The sequence below is a fragment of the Schistocerca piceifrons genome, chromosome 3, assembly GCF_021461385.2.
Source record: "Schistocerca piceifrons isolate TAMUIC-IGC-003096 chromosome 3, iqSchPice1.1, whole genome shotgun sequence".
In the NCBI taxonomy this organism is placed as follows: Eukaryota; Metazoa; Arthropoda; class Insecta; order Orthoptera; family Acrididae; genus Schistocerca; species Schistocerca piceifrons.
Window position 1 is genome coordinate 503,239,476 of NC_060140.1, and position 22,055 is coordinate 503,261,530.

Here is a 22,055-nt window from a genome sequence, read left to right on the forward strand (position 1 = left end):
CTCCCCACAACCAAATCTTCTTAATCGAATCTTGCAGACAAATGTTTTCGTCTCGTTGTTATATGTTGCTATGGCAACTCTCAACTTTTTCTCATCTCAATCTTCTTCCAAAAATTCCTCCTTTTTGTGTCGTGCTCACTTTGGTCGCCCTGTTCTGGCGGTTTTGATGTGACGATTTACTTTAGCAGTTAATCGCTTAATTATGCAACAGCCATTATACACTTCAAGTGGACAAAGCAACTATACACACTGAGGCTCTCTCGATCCTATGACACATGAATATTGGCGTTTGGTAACTTCCCGTACATCAACTTAATGTCAGAAACTATTATGTACATTTTCAATAAATTCAGTTTCGACATTATCTCAAATTTGACAAAACAACTGTCCTGACCTCACGAAAGTAAGAAAATGAATGAATAAGTAATTGTCTCTTCTCTTCTTTCAACAACATTCAAATGTTCACGCAATAATGTTTGACGTCACACGGAGTACGGCATGTTTATTCCTTGAGCTGGACGTGTAACTTCTCAGGCAGGCTCAGCGACTACCTACCCACGCTGATCATCCATCCGATACACGTCTGTTCTGCACACACACAATTGTGGTGCAATAGACACAGTTCTATTTTACCACACTCATCTCTAAAATAATGCGTGTTTGAGACAGTGGAAATACGAGTGTCTCTAGAATTTACCCCAAAATTCTCAAGGCACTACAATACAACGATCATCCTGAATCAATCTGTCAACATTTTGCTTGTGAAACTCAGTGGCTGTTGTCACAGGATGTCCAACTCTTTGTTTGTCATGCAGGTCAGATATTCCCACCTCAATATCTTTAAATGTACTTGCCCAATGATGCACAGTACTCACATCAACACAATCACCATAAACTGCTTTCGTTCTCTGATGAATCTCCTTCAAGGTGACACCTTCTGCTGTTAAGAATTCAATGACTGCACGTTGCTTAAATTGCATTGGCTGACCGTCTGTGCAGGGTTCCATACTTTACACTGTAACAACACAACTGTTCAATGCTAAGGGCTCCCGCCAACTGGAGCTTTAGAGAAGAGGCTATGGAACAAGTCAGCAAACTGTTGAAGAGTTGCAAAGGTGGGTGCATTTACTTTTCGGTCAACCCTCTTAACGGTTATTATGGTTTCTTCTAGGTCAATTCACATATGGTGTGCAGGAAGAATGATTACTTAAGCTTATATTGCATGCCATGATTAGCCTAATTTTGTTTAGGCATTGTTTTTGGGAGCAATGTGTAGTAGTTGTAATATATTTCTAGCTTCCTCATTTAAAACTGATTCAAGAAACTTTGTTAGTAGGCTTCATGGTATAATTTGTGTGTATTGTGTGGACAGTAATGGTAATCTAGTTTGTACAGTTAATGAAAGGTATGTGAGACAAATGGTGGTGTAGTGGTTGGAGCACTGGTTTCACTTTGAGAAGGAATTAACCTTCACCTTTGTCCAATTTGACTCTGAACGTCATCAGTAAAGACCTTGTTGAGGGTGGAAATTTAAACCTAATGTTTCTTCTTCTCCTTTTGCACTGAAAAATCCATTATTTTTGCCTTAAGTATACTCTCTGTAAAATGAGACTGCCATATTAATTGAGGAGGCTACAACACTTGGCGTTTCTTTCAGTGCAAGGTGCTCCTGCATGCTGTGAAATTGAGACAAAATGTTTGCTATGTCTAAGGGCCTGTTAATAAGGAATCAGTCACAGAGGTTGCATTTGTTCACCGCTAAAGTGCCTTTTATTAATCTGTTACATATTTCATGTTGAGCAGTATGATAAGACAACTGTATAGAGTGTAAGTCCCCCCCATGAACCATGGACCTTGCCGTTGGTGCGGAGGCTTGCGTGCCTCAGCGATACAGATGGCCGTACCGTAGGTGCAACTACAACGGAGGGGTATCTGTTGAGAGGCCAGACAAACGCGTAGTTCCTGAAGAGGGGCAGCAGCCTTTTCACTAGTTGCAGGGGCAGCAGTTGGGATGATTGACTGATCTGGCCTTGTAACACTAACCAAAACGGCCTTGCTGTGCTGGTACTGCGAACGGCTGAAAGCAAGGGAAACTACAGCCGTAATTTTTCCCTAGGGCATGCAGCTTTACTGTATGGTTAAATGATGATGGCGTCCTCTTGGGTAAAATATTCTGGAGGTAAAACAGGCCCCCAGTCAGATCTCTGGGCGGGGACTACTCAAGAGGATGTCGTTATCAGGAGAAAGAAAACTGGCGTTCTACAGATTGGAGCATAGAATGTCAGATCCCTTAATCGGGCAGGTAGGTTAGAAAATTTATAAAGGGAAATGGATAGGTTAAAGTTAGATCTAGTGGGAATTAGTGAAGTTCGGTGGCAGGAGGAACAAGACTTTTGGTCAGGTGAATACAGGGTTATAAATACAAAATCAAATAGGGGTAATGCAGGAGTAGGTTTAATAATGAATAAAAAAATAGGAGTACGGGTAAGCTACTACAAATAGCATAGTCAACACATTATTGTGGCCAAGATAGACACAAAGCTCACGCCTACTACAGTAGTACAAGTTTATATGCCAACTGGCTCTGCAGATGATGAAGAAATTGATGAAATGTATGATGAGATAAAATAAATTATTCAGGTTCTGAAAGGAGATGAAAGTTTAAGTCACGGGTGACTGGAATTCGAGAGTAGGGAAAGGGAGAGAAGGAAACACAGTAGGTGACTATGGATTGGGGGTAAGAACTGAAAGAAGAAGCCGTCAGGTAGGATTTTGCACAGAGCATGCCTTAATTGTAACTAACACTTGGTTCAAGAATCTTAAAAGAATGTTGTATACATGGAAGAATCCTGGAGATACTAAAAGGTATCAGATAGATTATATAATGGTAAGACAGAGATTTAGGAACCGGGTTTTAAATTGTAAGACATTTCCAGTGGCAGATGTGGACTCTGACCACAATCTATTGGTTATGAACTGTAGATTAAAACTGAAGAAACTGCAAAAAGGTGGGAATTTAAGGAGATGGGACCTGGATAAACTGACTAAACCAGAGGTTGTACAGAGTTTCAGGGAGAGCATAAGGGAACAATTGACAGGAATGGGGGAAAGAAATACAGTAGAAGAAGAATGGGTAGCTCTGAGGGATGAAGTAGTGAAGGCGGCAGACGATCAAGTAGGTAAAAAGACGAGGGCTAGTAGAAATCCTTGGGTAACAGAAGAAATATTGAATTTAATTGGTGAAAGGAGAAAATATAAAAATGCAGTAAATGAAGCAGGCAAAAAGGAATACAAACGTCTCAAAAATGAGATCAACAGGAAGTGTAAAATGGCTAAGCAGGGATGGCTAGAGGACAAATGTAAGGATGTAGATGCTTATCTCACTAGGGGTAAGATAGATACTGCCTGCAGGAAAATTAAAGAGACATTTGGAAAAAAGAGAACCACTTGTATGAATATCAAGAGCTCAAATGGAAATCCAGTACTAAGCAAAGAAGGACAAGCAGAAAGGTGGAAGGAGTATGTAGAGGGGCTATACAAGAGCGATGTACTTGAGGACAATATTATGGAAATGGAAGAGAATGTAGATGAAGATGAAATGGGAGATATTATACTGCGTGAAGAGTTTGACAGAGCACTGAAAGACCTGAGTCGAAACAAGGCCCCGGGAGTAGACAACATTCCATTAGAACTACTGATGGCCTTGGGAGAGCCAGTCATGACAAAACTCTACCATCTGGTGAGCAAGATGTATGAGACAGGTGAAATACCCCCAGACTTCAAGAAGAATATAATAATCCCAATCCCAAAGAAAGCAGATGTTGACAGATGTGAAAATTACCAAACTATCAGTTTAATAAGTCACAGCTGCAAAATACTAACACGAATTCTTTACAGACGAATGGAAAAAGTGGTAGAAGCCGACCTTGAGGAAGATCAGTTTGGATTCTGTAGAAATATTGGAACACGTGAAGCAATACTAACCTTACGACTTATCGTAGAAGAAAGATTAAGGAAAGGCAAACCTGTGTTTCTGGCATTTGTAGAATTAGAGAAAGCTTTTGACAATGTTGACTGGAATACTCTCTTTCAAATTCTAAAGGTGGCAGTGATAAAATACAGGGAACAAAAGGCTATTTACAATTTGTACAGAAACAAGATGGCAGTTATAAGAGTCGAGGGGCATGATTGGAAGCAGTGGTTGGGAAGGGAGAGAGACATGGTTGTAGCCTCTCCCCAATGTTATTCAATCTGTATATTGAGCAAGCAGTAAAGGAAACAAAAGAAAAATTCGGAGTAGGTATTAAAATCCATGGAGAAGAAATAAAAACTTTGAGATTCGCCGATGACATTGTAATTATGTCAAAGACAGCAAAGGACTTGGAAGAGCAGTTGAATGGAATGGACAGTGTCGTGAAAGGAGGATATAAGATGATCATCAACAAAAGCAAGAAGAGGATAATGGAATGTAGTCGAATTAAGTGGGGTAATGCTGAGGGAATTAGATTAGGAAATGAGACTCTCAAAGTAGTAAAGGAGTTTTGCTATTTAGGGAGCAAAATACCTGATGATGGTCGAAGTAGAGAAGATATAAAATGTAGACTGGCAATGGCAAGGAAACTGTTCCTGAAGGAGAGAAATTTGTTAACATCGAGTATAGATTTAAGTGTCAGGAAGTCTTTTCTGAAAGTATTTGTATGGAGTGTAGCCATGTATGAAAGTGAAACATGGACGATAAATAGTTTTGACAAGAAGAGAATTGAAGCTTTCGAAATGTGGTGCTACAGAAGAATGCTGAAAATTAGATGGGTAGATCACATAACTAATGAGGAGGTATTGAATGGAATTGGGGAGAAAATGAGTTTGTGGCACAACTTGACAAGAAGAAGGGACCGGTTGGTAGGACATGTTCTGAGGCATCAAGGGATTACAAATTTAGCATTGGACGGCAGCGTGGAGGGTAAAAATCATAGAGGGAGACCAAGAGATGAATACACTAAGCAGATTCAGAAGGATGTAGGTTGCAGTAAGTACTGGGAGATGAAGAAACTTGCACAGGATAGGGTAGCATGGAGAGCTGCATCAAACCAGTCTCAGGACTGAAGACCACAACAACAACAACAACAACAACAGAGTGTAAGTACAATAACCACAAACATTATTTATGCATTATGAACACTGTCACACAGACAAAACAATGTAAAGATGAGCACAAAAGATTTAAATATATTACATGAAAAAATCATGGTAGATAATGTTTAAGTTTTTTTATTTTCTGGGTTGGGTTGATTTGGGGGCGGAGACCAAACTGCGAGGTCATTGGTCTCATCAGATTAGGGAAGTATGGGGAAGGAAGTTGGCCATGCCCTTTCAAAGGAACCATCCCAGCATTTGCCTGAAGCGATTTAGGGAAATCACAGAAAACCTAAATCAGGATGACAGGACGCGGGATTGAACCATCGTCGTCCTGCATGTGAGTCTGGTGTGCTAACCACTGCACCACCTTGCTCGATTTAATTTTCTGTTGAAACTGTTAAAATTATTCGATATTTATTCTATTAATTGTAATGAATAATTTTTGACAGTTGCTATTATTTTTTGATTTTTGTCATGTCTACCATTCAAAATGTTATAAAACTACACTTATTAACAATTGGTTGGTGCTTGTGGGAACTTTTGTTGCCAAAGGTTTTCCATGCAATTACCAACACCACTTTGTCCCTCACCATCCAAAAAGTACTCTATGATATTAAGTAATATTTCCTGGTTTATATTTTTGTTACATTAATGCTATTTCGCTGTGTAAAAATTTATTCATCAAATAAATATTGTTAATCACTTTTAGTATGAAGTTAAAAAAAATACTGGTATGTTCTTGTTTACTTATAATTATTTTCAGTTTTGTTTTCAGGTGCCATAAAAACACTTATGGTTTTTGAAGGATGTCCTTTACCACACCTTGGTTGTACAGTCTTGCTGCGCGGTGCTTCAGAACAAGAACTTGCCAAACTTAAGAGAGTGACTAGTTTCATGACTTATGTACGTTACAACTGGTGTTTGGAAAGAGCTTTCTTGATGGATGAATTTGCTTGTCCACCACCACTACCAAAAGATACGTTTATGGAGGAGAACAGTTATTCTGGAGCTGCACCCATTAAGTCGGTGCGAGAAGAAATTTTGAGTTCTACGTGTGCATACCCTAAAGAAAATGGGAAGCATAATAAACAAAATTCTATCTCCTCTGCTCAACAACAGTACTATTCCAATGAAAACATGAAAGAAATTTGTGAGATGCTCCATCAAGAAACTGTGCTTAGTAAATGTGTTTGTGAAACTATAGAAAATATTTCTGTAGAAATGGTGGAACCCTACAAAAAAACAGAGAATGAAAATGTGCAGGATTTTAGTGTTAAAAAAGAGTTTCTGGACACAAAAAATATCTCCACGTGCACATGTTCTCATCCTTCAAATAAAGAAAAATCACCTCCAGATGACAGGAAGATGAATGTGGAATCTATCAGTGATTTTAGTGATCCACTACATTCATACCTCAACCTTGAAGATGATGTTTTTAGTACTGACAGTCAGAATGGACCCTCTCTCTCAGTTTCAGAGCTTCCACTGTGTAACCGGTTTAGGAAAGCTCTAGATGATACAATTCTGTCAGGTTCACCATATATAAAGGTAAGATTAGGAGAGTATTTATATTTGGCTTTCAGATATAAACGGAATTCAATTTAACAATTTTTTTCAGATATAAACTGAATTCAATTTAACAATTTTTTTCAGATATAAACTGAATTCAATTTAACAAATTGATTGGTGACAGATCAAATTATAAAAGCAGGATCTTGTTGGCCTACATTGTTTCCTCCAACAAAACATGCATTTTGCTTTGCCAGACAGGCAGATTCTTGATACATTTATTCAGAACAGTTGTGTTTGTAGTCAGTTATCAGGATTCTTCAGTTGAAATGTCTGGACCTTAAAGATCACTTCCTAACATTGTGTCTCTGAATGCAGGAGACATCTTCAGAGTAAATGGCAAGTGCATCAAGGGCTTAGGGGACACCCAAATTTATAGAGCTGTATAGAGGGCACCACAGTTTGTCAAGTAATATCAAATCTGTGATTATCTCTTGCTGGCATCATTGTTCTTGATTAAAAATGATTGACAGTGAATGATGCTATCAGACAGAGATAATCATGCATTTGGAACCACACAGTGAATGGTGATTTCGTGATCCCTTCAAACCTATTATGGATTTGCTGTTTTACCTCTGAAGCTGTCTCCTGCAGTCGGAGATGAAAGATCAGGAAATAGTTTCATATATGTACCACATACTATTGGGCTGTAAGTTTCAACTGAAGTAAACGTGGGCATGAAATCCTACATTGTTTGAGTTACTTTGATTCTTATTATAAAGTGTTCCTAACTAATGTGTGTTCTCGGTGTACTTACAATTTTTTTTTTAATTTTTCTTTTTAATTGTCAGAGTGCTATATACACTAAAATGCTGTCTATATGCAGTCAGTGTATCATGATGATATAACTACTCAGACCTTTCAAATACCATCACTTATACACCACCTCTGACTCACCACTTCGCTACCAAATATTGTCACCTCCATGGATCAATAATCAATTTTAAATTTGAATAGTGTTTCTACATTGGAATTATATGTTGACAATGACACTAAACAATGGATAAGACTTTTTACCTGTGGTTTCATTCACATCAAGGCTTCCGAAATTCTTGAGATCAGTGCTAGGCTTCTTCACAGTGTACACTCCCAAAACTGTAGTTGGAGTTAAGTTAAATTTAAAGGTGCTTTCTTCATTTGAAAACAAAAAATAATGTATGGAAGAACAAAGGGGTGCATATCATTATGCCTACATACAGTGTAATGAGGGAACACCAGTCTCCTGTGCCACTTCGCTACCAAATCATGTGTTTAAAAACAATTAACAAGGTATGCTTGTGTTTAATCAACTAATCTAGGTTATTCTCTGTTTTGAATTGCCCTATTTTGACACATTCAGACTTACTGAGAGAATAAGTATACACTTCTCTACACCTCTATGTGATATAAACAAGAGAACGACCATCTCTTTATTCATCTGCATTTTTTCTCATTCTTAAAAATTTTCTCTATTATAATAGCATTCATAATAGCTATTACCATGCTTCTATATAGTTTCTGATGAGATTGTCAGCATAGTTGAGAAACAATTTACATGCAAAGTTCATTCGAGGTACATGAAAAAAGTATTTTACTCTAATAATCCCAGATGTAACAAAAGTAAAAATAATGGGGCCTTATATTGTTGCAATATAAATCTCAAATGTGTCCATGTTTCAGTCTCATTATGTCTGTATCTCATGACATCTGTGCTTCAACCTTATAGGACTTAAATTTTAGGAAGTCTTTTCTGTAAGTATTTTTAGAAGAGAATAGAAGCTTTTGAATTCTGTTGCTACAGAAGAATACTGAAGATTAGCTAGGTACATCAAATGAGTAAAGAAGAGACACTGAATCATATTGGAAAAAAGGAGCTTTATAGCACAACTAGTGTAGAAGAAGAGAGAGATCGATGGAACACACACTGAGGCATCAAATATTACCCACAGCATTATTTACATTAATTACAGTCTTTGCTATTTGTGTAGGACTTTATGATTTTCTCCTTCATCTACATCTACATCTAGATCTATATATGTACTCTAATATAACTATGAAAACAATCAGTTTTTGACGAAATAATTTAATTGGATAGATAAAGAAATCTACTGACCAAGCAGCAGCAAAACACACTCATAAAAGAGGGTTGAATTAGCCAAGCTTTCAGAGCCAGTGGCTCCTTCTTCAGGCAGAAGGGTTGAAGGGGAAGGAAAAGGGGTGAAGGGAAAGGACTGGAGAGGTCTAGGAAATGGGGTAGATTTTGGGAAAGTCACCCAGAACTTCGAGTCAGGGGAGACTTACCACATGGGATGAAAAGAAAAGACTGATTGTTGGGGACTACATCGGGCGAGATTTGAAAACCTGAGAGCTTAAAGATGGAAGAAAGGGTAATATGCAAGACAAAGATTACTGCTTAAACATCATGTATGCATTAATAAGAATGAAAAGCTAAATGCATTCTATGTAACAGAGATGGGAAGGGACGGGGAAAAACAGATGGCTGAGACAAGGAAAGATGTAGAAAACTAAAACGTAGTGAAGGAAAGAACAGTTACTGTTAAGAAATGATGAGACAGGAGAAATTAATGTAAATTAATCCCATGTGGGTGGCGAGAACCAATGACATGTTGTAGCGCTAGTTGCCACTTGCAGAGTTATGAGAAACTGGTATCTGGGGGAGGAACCCAGATGGTGCCTGTGGTGAAACAGGCACCGAGGTCACGTCTGTCATATTGTAGAGCATGCTCTGCAACATGCTATTGCATGTTGCCAGTTTACACCCTCTGCCTATGGCCATTCATCCTAATTAATAATTTGGTGGTAGTCATGCCAATGTAAAAAGCAAAACAGTGTTTCCGTAACAGCTGGTATATGATGTGTCGTTTTCCAGGTAACTCTCCCTTTGATAGTATATGTTTTACCATTTACAGGGCTGGTAAAGGTGGTAGTAGGAGGATGCATAGCGCAAGTCTTGCAGCGGAGCCATGGAGTAGGGAGATGAGTGCGGAAGAAGCATACAATGTGATAAGAATATTGCGAAGGTTGGGAGGGTGATGAAAAGCTATTCCAAGTGTGGTGGGCAAGATTTTAGACAGAATGACTCTTGTTTCAGGGCATGATTTTAGGAATAATAAGGGCCTTGTGTTTATGGGACAGGCCTGTAGTTACTTCTAATTATGTTGGTGATTCTCCATGCTCTGGCCTGCATGCAAATAAATCCTCTAGCCAACCACAGATTTTTTTTCTAATACCTAATATAAATGTACTGCAGTTAATTAACTTTGATGTGGTACTGAACCAAATATTTTTCATAAGTCAAGAAGTACTGCATCTACCTGTCTGCCTCGATCTGTGGCTTTCAGGATATCATGAGAGAAAAGTGCAAGTTGGGTTTCACTTGACTGACATTTTTTAAATCCACATCATTCTTCTTAAATGCAAAAAGAAATTATACCCACTTTTATTTTTGTCAGTGTGTGTATCTAAATTAAGCCCTTTTTGATGAACTGATAATGAAAATCTTACCTCTAGGTACATTATCCGAGGCTCTTCTGTGATGCTAGTACCGGTGATTATTTTTTCCAGGACGGGTTGGTAGCCCGTCGCCAACCCCCAACCTGGAGGACCAGGATTTTTCATTCGGGGTTTTCTCTCGTAGAAAGAGGAATGGAAGGTAGCTGTGATATGCCCCATATATAAAAAGAAAGACAAATCTGTATGTGACAACTACAGGGGCATAGCGCTACTCAACACCTGTTATAAGATCTTCTCCAACTGCCTATTAAAACGAATAAAACCTATAGCAACAGACATAAGTGGAGAATACCAAGGAGGTTTCCAGGCAGGGCGATCAACCACGGACCAGATTTTTGTCCTAAAACAGGTCTGTGAAAAAATGTACGAATACGGACGAGAGATACGTCTCCTGTTTGTAGACTTCAAGAATGCTTACGACAGTATACATAGACCTAGCCTGATTAGAACTATGACAGAGTTTGGTATACCAAAGAAGTTGATCAAACTGGTAGAGGTATGCCTAAATGACACAAAACTTAAGGTTAAGGTAGGCAATCAAATGACAGAAAGCTTCCAAGTGGTAACAGGATTACGCCAAGGAGATGGGCTATCACCTGTCCTCTTCAACCTGGCACTTGAGAAGGTAATGCGGGATTTCAACAAAGAAAACATCGAGGGCATTCAAATTGGTAATGAACACATTACATATCTGGCCTATACAGATGACATTGCACTATTAGCATGCACACAAGAAGATCTGAAGAGAAGTATCCAGACCTTGGAGTTATTGGCAGCTAGGATCGGTCTACAAATTAGCTCTGAAAAGACAGAGTATATGACCATAGGAAGAAAGATCCAGAACTCTTAAGATTTAATTGTGAACAACACCAGGTATAAACATGTGAAAGAGTTCAAATACCTCGGATCATTTTTTACAGAAGTAACAACTGAAGCAGAGATAAAAGCACGACTGCAGGCGGGAAACAGATACTATCACTCTCTAGACCCTATATTAAAATGTAGAAGTGTCTCGCAACAACTAAAGCTATGGTTGTATAAGACATTAATAATGCCAGTAGTACTTTATGGTTCTCAAACCTGGAGCACTCGAAAACAAGACCTTAAGCGACTGCTAACATTTGAAAGGAAAGTCCTCAGGAAAATATTTGGATCAGTCAGAGATCAGACTACTGGAGAATGGAGAAGACGCCATAACACTGAATTAGAAGAGCTGTACAAGGAGCCTAACATCTTGGGAGTGATGAGAAGCAAAAGACTGCAATAGGCTGGACATGTTGTTAGAATGGAGGCAACAAGATGGCCCAAAATCACAATGGACTGGATCCCGTCAGGCAGCAGACCAGTGGGAAGACCTAGAAAGAGGTGGATCGATGGAGAGAGAGAAGACCTGTTGCAGCTGGGAGTCACCGAAAACTGGAGACAGATAGCAGAAGACAGAGACGGATGGAGAGCTCTAACTGTGGTGGCGCGCGGTCCTCTGGGCCTGATCGCGTGAAGCAAGCTAGGTACATTATGATAGTGGGTGTAACTCTAGTGCCCTGTGAGCCAAAGTTTGAAAGACTCCTTGGGGCTGAGCCAGATGATTACAACTGTTGTGTTGTTGTTGTGGTGTTCAGTCCACAGACTGGTTTGATGCAGCTCTCCATGCTGCTCTATCCTGTGCAAGCTTCTTCATCTCCAAATACCTACTGCAACTGACATCCTTCTGAATCTGCGTAGTGTATTCATCTCTTGGTCTCCCTCTACAAATTTTACCCTCCACACTGCCCTTCAATACTAAATTGTTTGTCCCTTGATGCCTCACAACATGTCCTACCACCCGATCTCTTCTCCTAGTGAAGTTGTGCTACAAATTTCTCTTCTTCCCAATTCTATTCAGTACCTCCTCATTAGTTATGTGATCTACCCATCTGATCTTCAGCATTCTTCTGTAGCACCACATTTCGAAAGCTTCTATCCTCTTCTTGTCTAAACTTCTTATCATCCATGTTCCATACTTTCAGAAGACTTCCTGACACTTAAATCTATGCTTGATGTTAGCAAACTTCCCTTCTTCAGAAACGCTTTCATTGCCACTGCCAGACTACACTTTATATCCTCTCTACTTCGACCATCATCAGTTATATTGCTCCCCAAATAGCAAAACTCCTTTACTACTTTAAGTGTTTCATTTCCTAATCTAATTCCCTCAGCATTACCCCACTTAATTCGACTACATTCCATGATCCTCGTTTTGCTTTTGTTGATGTTCGTCTTATATCCTCCTTTCAAGACACTGTCCATTCTGTTCAACTGCTCTTCCAAGTCCTTTGCTGTCTTTGACAGAATTACAATGTCATCTGCGAACTTCAAAGTTATTATTTCTTCTCCATGGATTTTAATACCTACTCCGAATTTTTCTTTTGTTTCCTTTACTGCTTGCTCAATATACAGATTGAATAACATCGGGGATAGGCTACAGCACTCCCTTCCCAACCACTGCTTCCCTTTCTTGCCCCTCCACTCTTATAACTGCCATCTGGTTTCTGTACAAATTGTAAATAGCCTTTCGCTCCCTGTATTTTACCCCTGCCACCTTCATAATTTGAAAGAGAGTGTTCCTGTCAACATTGTCAAAAGCTTTCTCTAAGTCTACAAATGCTAGAAACGTAGGTTTGCCTTTCCTTAACCTTTCTTCTGAGATAAGTCATAAGGTCAGTATTGCTTCACGTGTTCCAATATTTCTATGGAATCCAAACTGATCTTCCTCAAGGTCGGCTTCTACCAGTTTTTCCATTCGTCTGTAAAGAATTCGCGTTAGTATTTTACAGCTGTGACTTATTAAACTGATAGTTCGGTAATTTTCACATCTGTCAACACCTGCTTTCTTTGGGATTGGAATTATTATATTCTTCTTGAAGTCTGAGGGTATTTCACCTGTCTCATACATCTTGCTCACCAGATGGTAGAGTTTTGTCAGGACTGGCTCTCCCGAGTCCGTCAGTAGTTCTAATGGAATGTTGTCCACTCCCGGGGCCTTGTTTTGACTCAGGTCTTTCAGTGCTCTGTCAAACTCTTCACGCAGTATCGTATCTCCCATTTCATATTCATCTACATCCTCTTCCATTTCCATAATATTGTCCTCAAGTACATCGCCCTTGTATAGCCCCTCTATATACTCCTTCCACCTTTCTGCTTTCCCATCTTTGCTTAGAACTGGGTTTTCATCTGAGCTCTTGATATTCAGACAAGTGGTTCTCTTTTTTCCAAATGTCTCTTTAATTTTCCTGTAGGCAGTATCTATCTTACCCCTAGTGAGATAAGCCTCTACATCCTTACATTTGTCCTCTAGCCATCCCTGCTTAGCAGTTTTGCACTTTCTGTCGATCTCATTTTTGAGATGTTTGTATCCCTTTTTGCCTGCTTCATTTACTGCATTTATATTTTTTTTCCTTTCATCAATTAAATTTCTTCTCTTACCCATGGATTTCTACTGTCCCTCGTCTTTTTACCTACTTGATCCTGTGCTGCCTTCACTATTTCATCTCTCAAAGCTACCATTTCTTCTTCTGCCGTATTTCTTTCACCGGTTCTTGTCAATCGTTCCCTAATGCTCTCTCTGACACACTCTACAACCTCTGGTACTTTCAGTTTGCCCAGGTCCCATCTTCTTAAATTCCTGCCTTTTTGCAGTTTTTTCAGTTTTAATCTACAGTTCATAACCAATAGATTGTGGTCAGAATCCACATCTGCCCCTGGAAATGTCTCACAATTTAAAACCTGGTTCCAAAATCTCTGTCTTACCATTATATAATCTATCTGAAACCTTCCAGTGCCTTCAGGCCTCTTCCACGTATACAACCTTCTTTCATGATTCTTAAACCAAGTGTTAGCTATGATTAAGTTATGCGCTGTGTAAAATTCTACCAGGCAGCTTCCTCTTTCATTCCTTACCCTCATTCCATATTCACCTACTACTCTTCCTTTTCTTCCTTTTCCTACTATCGAATTCCAGTCTCCCAAGACTATTAAATTTTTGTCTCCTTTCACTATCTGAATTTTTTTTTATCTCATCACATATTTCTTCAATCTCTTCGTCATCTGCGGAGCTAGTTGGCATATATACTTGTACTACTGTGGCCGGCGTGGGCTTTGTGTCTATCTTGGCTATGATGATGCGTTCACTATGTTGTTCGTAGTAGCTTAGCCGTGTTCCTATTTTTTTTTTATTCATTATTAAACCTGCCCCTGCATTACCCCTATTTGATTTTGTATTTATAACTCTGTATTCACCTGACCAGAAGACATGTTCCTCCTGCCACCAAACTTCACTAATTCCTACTAAATCTAACTTTAACCTATCCATTTCCCTTTTTAAATTTTCTAATTTAACCTATCCATTTCCCTTTTTAAATTTTCTAACATTCCTGCCGGATTAAGGGATGACATTCCATGCTCGGATCCGTATAATGCCAGTTTTGTTTTTCCCGATAACAACGTCTTCCTGAGTAGTTCCCGCCCGGAGATCTGAATGAGGGACTGTTTTACCTCCGTAATATTTTACCCAAGAGGACGCCATCATCATTTAGCCATACAATAAAGCTGCATGCCCTCAGGAAAAATTACGGCTGTAGTTTCCCCTTGCTTTCACCCGTTTGCAGTACCAGCACAGCAAGGCTGTTTTGGTTAATGCTACAAGGCCAGATCAGTCAATCATCCAGATTGTTGCCCCTGCAACTACTAAAACGGCTGCTGTCCCTCTTCAGGAACAACACGTTTGTCTGGCCTCTCAACAGATACCCCTCTGTTGTGGTTGCAGCTATGGTACGGCTGTCTGTATTGTTAAGGCACGAAAGCCGCCTCATCAAGGACAAGGTCCATGGTTCATGTGGGGGTGGGTTTACAACTATCAGCATGAAAATACAAGAGGGTGTCACACATGTGACATAGCAAGGTGGATTCCTCCAGGCTGTTATGTTTTTTCTACTCCCAGAAATAACAAAACTTTTTTGCTAATTTTTATCTTAATGCTAGTACATTAATCTATTCATAAGCATCACTTACATGAAAATCTCAAGATCTTATTTAGATGTAATTTCACTTGAATTTATTGTTTGAGTTATCATTTTGATTGTTCTGCTTACATTGATGTAATTAGTTTTTGTTAGGGAACTTGTAATTTGAAAATATATTTAATTGATGTTAGTAGTACAGTTCGCAGCATGCAAAAACATATGAGCTAATTAGTATATTTGTGAAAGGTGACCCTTGTGAAAGGTTACCCTCACCAACAGAAAGTCTGGCAATCCCGTTTGCTTGTGAAGCACTAGGAATTATCTGAAATTAATTACTGTACAAAATAAGCAACATCAAAGTTCCAAACAATTACCATTTTCCATGTCAGATTTTGTCTTAAGTATTGTTAGATTCTGAACTTTGACTACATACTTTTGTTCATCATCATCATCATCATCATTTAAGACTGATTATGCCTTTCAGCGTTCAGTCTGGAGCATAGGCCCCCTTATACATTTCCTCCATGATCCCCTATTCAGTGCTAACATTGGTGCCTCTTTTGATGTTAAACCTATTACTTCAAAATCATTCTTAACCGAATCCAGGTACCTTCTCCTCGGTCTGCCCCGACTCCTCCTACCCTCTACTGCTGAATCCATGAGTCTCTTGGGTAACCTTGCTTCTCCCATGCGTGTAACATGACCCCACCATCTAAGCCTGTTCGCCCTGACTGCTACATCTGTAGAGTTCATTCCCAGTTTTTCTTTGATTTCCTCATTGTGGACACCCTCCTGCCATTGTTCCCATCTACTAGTACCTGCAATCATCCTAGCTACTTTCATATCCGTAACCTCAACCTTGTTTATAAGGTAACCTGAATCCACCCAGCTTTCGCTCCCGTACAACAAAGTTGGTCGAAAGATTGAACGGTGCACAGATAACTTAGTCTTGGTACTGACTTCCTTCTTGCAGAAGAGAGTAGATCGTAGCTGAGTGCTCACTGCATTAGCTTTGCTACACCTCGTTTCCAGTTCATTCACTATGTTGCCATCCTGTGAGAATATGCATCCTAAGTACTTGAAACCGTCCACCTGTTCTAACTTTGTTCCTCCTATTTGGCACTCAATCTGTTTATATTTCTTTCCCACTGACATTACTTTCGTTTTGGAGATGCTAATCTTCATACCATAGTCATTACATTTCTGATCTAGCTGTGAAATATTACCTTGCAAACTTTCAATCGAATCTGCCATCACAACTAAGTCATCCGCATATGCAAGACTGCTTATTTTGTGTTCACATATCTTAATCTCACTCAGCCAGTCTATTGTTTTCAACATGTGATCCATAAATAATATGAACAACAGTGGAGACAGGTTGCAGCTTTGTCTTACCCCTGAAACTACTCTGAACCATGAACTCAATTTACCGTCAACTCTAACTGCTGCCTGACTATCTATGTAAAGACCTTTAATTGCTTGCAAAAGTTTGCCTCCTATTCCATAATCTTGTAGAACAGGCAATAACTTCCTCCTAGGAACCCGGTCATATGCCTTTTCTAGATCTATAAAGCATAGATACAATTCCCTGTTCCACTCATAACACTTCTCCATTATTTGCCGTAAGCTAAAGATCTGCTCCTGACAACCTCTAAGAGGCCTAAACCCACACTGATTTTCATCCAATTGGTCCTCAATTAATACTCGCACTTCCCTTTCAACAATACCTGAGAAGATTTTACCCACAATGCTGATTAAAGAGATACCTCTGTAGTTGTTACAATCTTTTCTGTTTCCATGTTTAAAGATTGGTGTGATTACTGCTTTTGTCCAGTCTGATGGAACCTGTCGCGACTCCCAGGCCATTTCAATTATCCTGTGTAACCATTTAAGACCTGACATTCCACTGTATTTGATGAGTTCCGACTTAATTTCATCCACCCCAGCCGCTTTATTGCACTGCAATCTATTGACCATTTTTTCCATTTCCTCAAATGTGATCCTATTTCCATCATCATTCCTATCCCATTCTACCTCGAAATCTGAAACATTACTGATCGCATTTTCACCTACACTAAGCAACTCTTCAAAATATTCCCTCCATCTGCCCAAGGCATCCACAGGATTCACCAGCAGTTTTCCTGACCTGTCCAAAATTCTTGTCATTTCCTTCTTACCTCCCTTTCGAAGACTGCTAATTACACTCCAGAATGGTTTTCCAGCAGCTTGACCCATAGTCTCCAACCTGTTTCCAAAGTCTTCCCACGATTTCTTCTTGGATGCTGCAATTATCTGTTTGGCTTTGTTTCTTTCTTCAACATAACTTTCTCTGTCTACCTGGGTTCTGGTATGTAGCCATTTTTGATACGCCTTCTTTTTCCTTTTACAGGCTGCCTTGACTGTATCATTCCACCAAGATGTTTGCTTCATCCTACTTTTACACACTACTGTTCCAAGACATTCTTTAGCCACTTCTAGTACTGTGTCCCTGTATCTTGTTCATTCCTTTTCCAATGACTGTAATTGACTACATTGAACTAACTGGTACCTTTCTGCGATCGCTGTTATGTACTTGTGCCTGATTTCCTTATCCTGAAGTTCCTACATGTGGACCTGACCTCCTGCACTTTCGGCCTCACAATCCCAATTTCACTGCAGATTAAATAATGATCAGTGTCATCAAAGAATCCCCTGAATACACATGTTTCCCTCACAGCCTTCCTGAATTCCTGATATGTTATTATATAGTCAATGACAGATCTGGTTCCCCTGCCTTCCCAAGTATACCGGTGAATGTTCTTATGTTTAAAAAAGGAGTTTGTGATTACTAAGCCCATACTGGCACAGAAATCAAAGAGTTGTTTCCCATTCCTGTTGGCCTCCATATCCTCTCCGAATTCACCCATAACCTTTTCATACCCTTCTGTTCGATTTCCAATCCTGGCGTTAAAATCACCCATGAGCAGAACACTGTCTTTGTCCTTTACTCTAACAACTACATCACTGAGTGCCTCATAAAAACTATCCATCTTATCTTGATCTGTCCCTTCACAATGCAAATATACTGACACAATCCTAATTTTCTTGCTAGACACTGTCAAATATATCCACATCAGTCGTTCGTTTACATACCTTATTGCAACTACGCTGGGTTCCATTTCTTTCCTGATGTAAAGCCCTACACCCTATTGTGCTATTCCTGCTTTGACTCCTGACAGGTAGACCTTGTATTCTCCCACTTCCTCTTCTTTCTCACCCCTTACCCGAATGTCACTAACAGCTAAAACGTCCAGTCCCATCTTACTTGCAGCCTCTGCCAGCTCTACCTTCTTCCCAGAGTAGCCCCCATTGATATTAACAGCTCCCCATCTCATTACTGTTTGTTTGCCAAGTCGTATCTTAGGAGTCCCTGGTTTGTCAGTTAGAGGTGGGACTCCGTCACCTCCAAAGGTCCGAGGCATTTTGCTCTGATTGTTGCCAGCATCATATTTAAAGTACCAGGGAAGCAGGTTGCTAGCCTTACTTGCCCCGAGTCCCATTGGGTTTTACCCCTAACGGCTGAGGGACTAACCGGTGGATTTGGTAGTCTTTGCCGTATGAGCACAAAGGTGACCACGACTCAGAATATGTCAGAGATGCCCAGCCTTATTCCAAAGTAACTGGTATCCCGACTGTCGGGACCACTTACTTGGCCACTCATATGTTGCCCGTGGTTCATGAACTAGGACATGACTACAGGAACCCACACCATGAACCACCATACTTTTGTTACTTTAATTTTTCTATGCAAAGTGACCTACAGCATTGACTAAATACAGGTAACTCACTATTTATTAATTTCATGTAATTTACCTTTATTTGAAATATGGCACTCATAGTTGTAAACAGGGGATCCACATTGCAGAAGAATAATAATGTCCATAAATTTTTCTAAATTTCTAATGAGTAATATTTTTTACAAGCCAAAATCACATTAGTTCTGGTAGTTCACAAAATAACAGTTTATTCTTACACCTCTCTTTAAGCAGTCGGATGTCGTCCAAAATTGACTGTATGTGGTTTTGAAATCTCATGAGTAAGACCTGTATTGGGTTTGCTCCCACTGTTGGTGAATACCATGTACATGAAAACATATCTTCCAACATCTGTGAAACTCAATATCATTAATGTTTTATAACTACTTTTGTGTGGTTTCTGTGCATCAGATGAATGAACAACTTAACTAAACTGTGCTGTAATTAACAAGAAGGTGTGCGATGTTATTGTCATCGAAGCAAGCTATTGTTGGTCTTGGTGGGGCTCGTTATAGACTGACTTGATTGAACTACCACAGTATGTTTTTCTCTGGTGAATTACTGCAGGACAGTGCTATGTGTGAATTGTGACTATTTTGTGTAAATGTGAACTGTTTTTTGTGCCTAAAATCAAATATTGAACTTTGCCAATGAACTGTTGCTATGTAGATGTGCGTACTGATCTGGTTCTGTGTGCTGATAATTTTTTGTCGTAGGTAAACCAGCCATTGTCACTAATAACTGAACTTTAAAAGGACTAAATGTATGGGTTAGTGCAAATTAAATTATGGTGTCATGTATTTTCTTGAGATAACACCATCCTACACTCATTAAACTTTCAGATTTGAGATGGCCAGAAGTTTCTGCTACCGAGAAGAGACTACAAAAATCAAGTCAGTAAGGTAACACGTGATGTGAAGTGAGTTTTTCAAGCCACCACCTAAAATTAGGACTGTTTTAGGAACTGAAAAGGGTATCTTGGTTTGTATAAGGCTGGTGTCTACCATATCCCATGCAGTTGTGGGATGTTATACATTGGTCAGATCATAGAAGACCAGTGTATAGAGCATCTGAGTCACAGCAACTTACAATAGCTGTCAGATCTGCTATTACAGAACATTGCCATTGGTAATTAATATTCACTATTGATAATTTGTAACAGGTCATCTTAGGTTGTGTGGTGGTGGTAGTTGTTTACAGTTAGTGTAGTTGTCAAAGACGTCAACCAGCTGCATTCCTGCAGTGCATTTTATGCACTGGGAGAAACTCAAGCTTCATGCTGCATTTCTTGAATCTCATTTTTTCTTCAGTATGTGTTGAATATATTTCATGATTATGATAATAACAATGTTATTGAGTTGGTGGTGGTGGTAGTCGTCATTGTGGTGGTCGTGGCGGCGGCGGTGGTGGTAGTAGTAGTAGTAGTAGTAGTAGTAGTAGTAGTAGTAGTAGTAACAAAAGTAAGCTGGATTAGAAAAGAACTGCACGGAAAATACCTTAATGACTTTCAGACAGGTTGATATTTATTTACAAGCATCAAAAAGCAGTTTGATCCTTCCAAGCTTATATGGGAAAATATGTCAACATATTAAATTGGACTGGAAAGCTTATTGAAGATACTCTTCTGTTTTTAAGTCTAAGATGCTGGCTGAGCCAAGGGAAACAGTTTTTAACCAATGCATCCTGTGGCTGTGACACATGGATATTAAATGAGTCCATTCTTAGTAGCTCAAAGAGGAATGGAAAGATCAATGTTGGGATACACAAAGAAAGATAGAAAGCAGTAGCCTTCAGACAGACAACAAAGGTTTGTAACAGAAAGCAAAGAGTAAATACCTTGAAATGCCAGTGGATGGTGGTGTCCCCATATATGTAACAATCTACTTTGTTTTTACACCTGTTATACAGTAGTCTCTCTTTTTTTACAAGTTTCTTTATACTGACTGTCATCGCTGAATGGACTAACTGTGGATGTTTGTTAGAGAACATAGTAGACGGTTTGAATCAGAGGCTCAGATGGTTCTGTGACTGCGTGGGTTGCAAATTGAGGGGTGGAGGGGTGTAACGTCTGCTTAATATATCAGGGACCATTACACACACAAGTTGGCTACATGTGTGTGGGTGCTGTGTGAAGTGCACTGGGTGATATTTTAGGTTAGAAGGTTGTAAACATAAAACACAGGCCAGTGTCATAGTGTGCAGGCTAGACACAGGATGAAGGTAGACCTAGTAAACATTTGTGTTATAGTTTTATATTGTTACAGCTGTTTTGAGAAAGAGCCAGAGCATCAAGTCTCATAGAAATTGCTGAAGCAGAAATCATTATTGGCACTGAAAGATGTCTAAAGCCGGAGCTAAGTTTAGCCGAGGTTTTTACCAAGAACCTAATGCTGTTAAAAAAGGATATATTAAATTCAGTTGGTGATGGTAGGTTTGTTACTGTTAGAAGTAGTTTGTTTATCTTATGGTGAAATTGAAGTAAATAGTTGCTGCATGTTAGGGTGGATAGAGCTTATACTCAACAACAAGAATAAATTAATAATTGGTTCAATCAAATTAATGATTGGTTCCTTTTACTGACCCCTTGACTCAGATGGTATAACTGCTAAAGGTTTCAAGGAAAATTTGAGTCCCGTTTTGAAAACATACTTAACTCACAAAATTTTAATTGGGAGTGACTTCAGTTACCCTAAGTAAGTTCTACATCTACATGATTACTCTGCAATTCACATTTAAATGCTTGGCAGAGGGTTCATCGAACCACGATCATACTATCTCTCTACCATTCCACTCCCGAACAGCGTGCAGGAAAAACCTTTCTGTTCGAGCTCTGATTTCTCTTATTTTATTTTGATGATCATTCCTACCAATGTTGGTTGGGCTCAACAAAATATTTTCGCATTCAGAAGAGAAAGTTGGTGATTGAAATTTCGTAAATAGATCTCGCCACGACGAAAAATGTCTTTGCTTTAATGACTTCCATCCCAACTCGTGTATCATATCTGCCACACTCTCTCCCCTATTACGTGATAATACAAAACAAACT

General features: G+C 39.3%; 1 protein-coding gene across 1 annotated transcript in view; it reads left to right on the forward strand.

Annotated features, from left to right (window-relative positions):
• LOC124788540 (1-phosphatidylinositol 3-phosphate 5-kinase) overlaps nucleotides 1-22,055 on the forward strand; it is a 407,657-nt gene that overhangs the window by 158,893 nt on the left and 226,709 nt on the right. Inside the window, exon 13 of the mRNA XM_047255810.1 lies at nucleotides 5,912-6,684. Coding sequence (XP_047111766.1) covers nucleotides 5,912-6,684 — 773 coding nt within the window. The remainder of the gene's footprint in view (nucleotides 1-5,911; nucleotides 6,685-22,055) is intronic.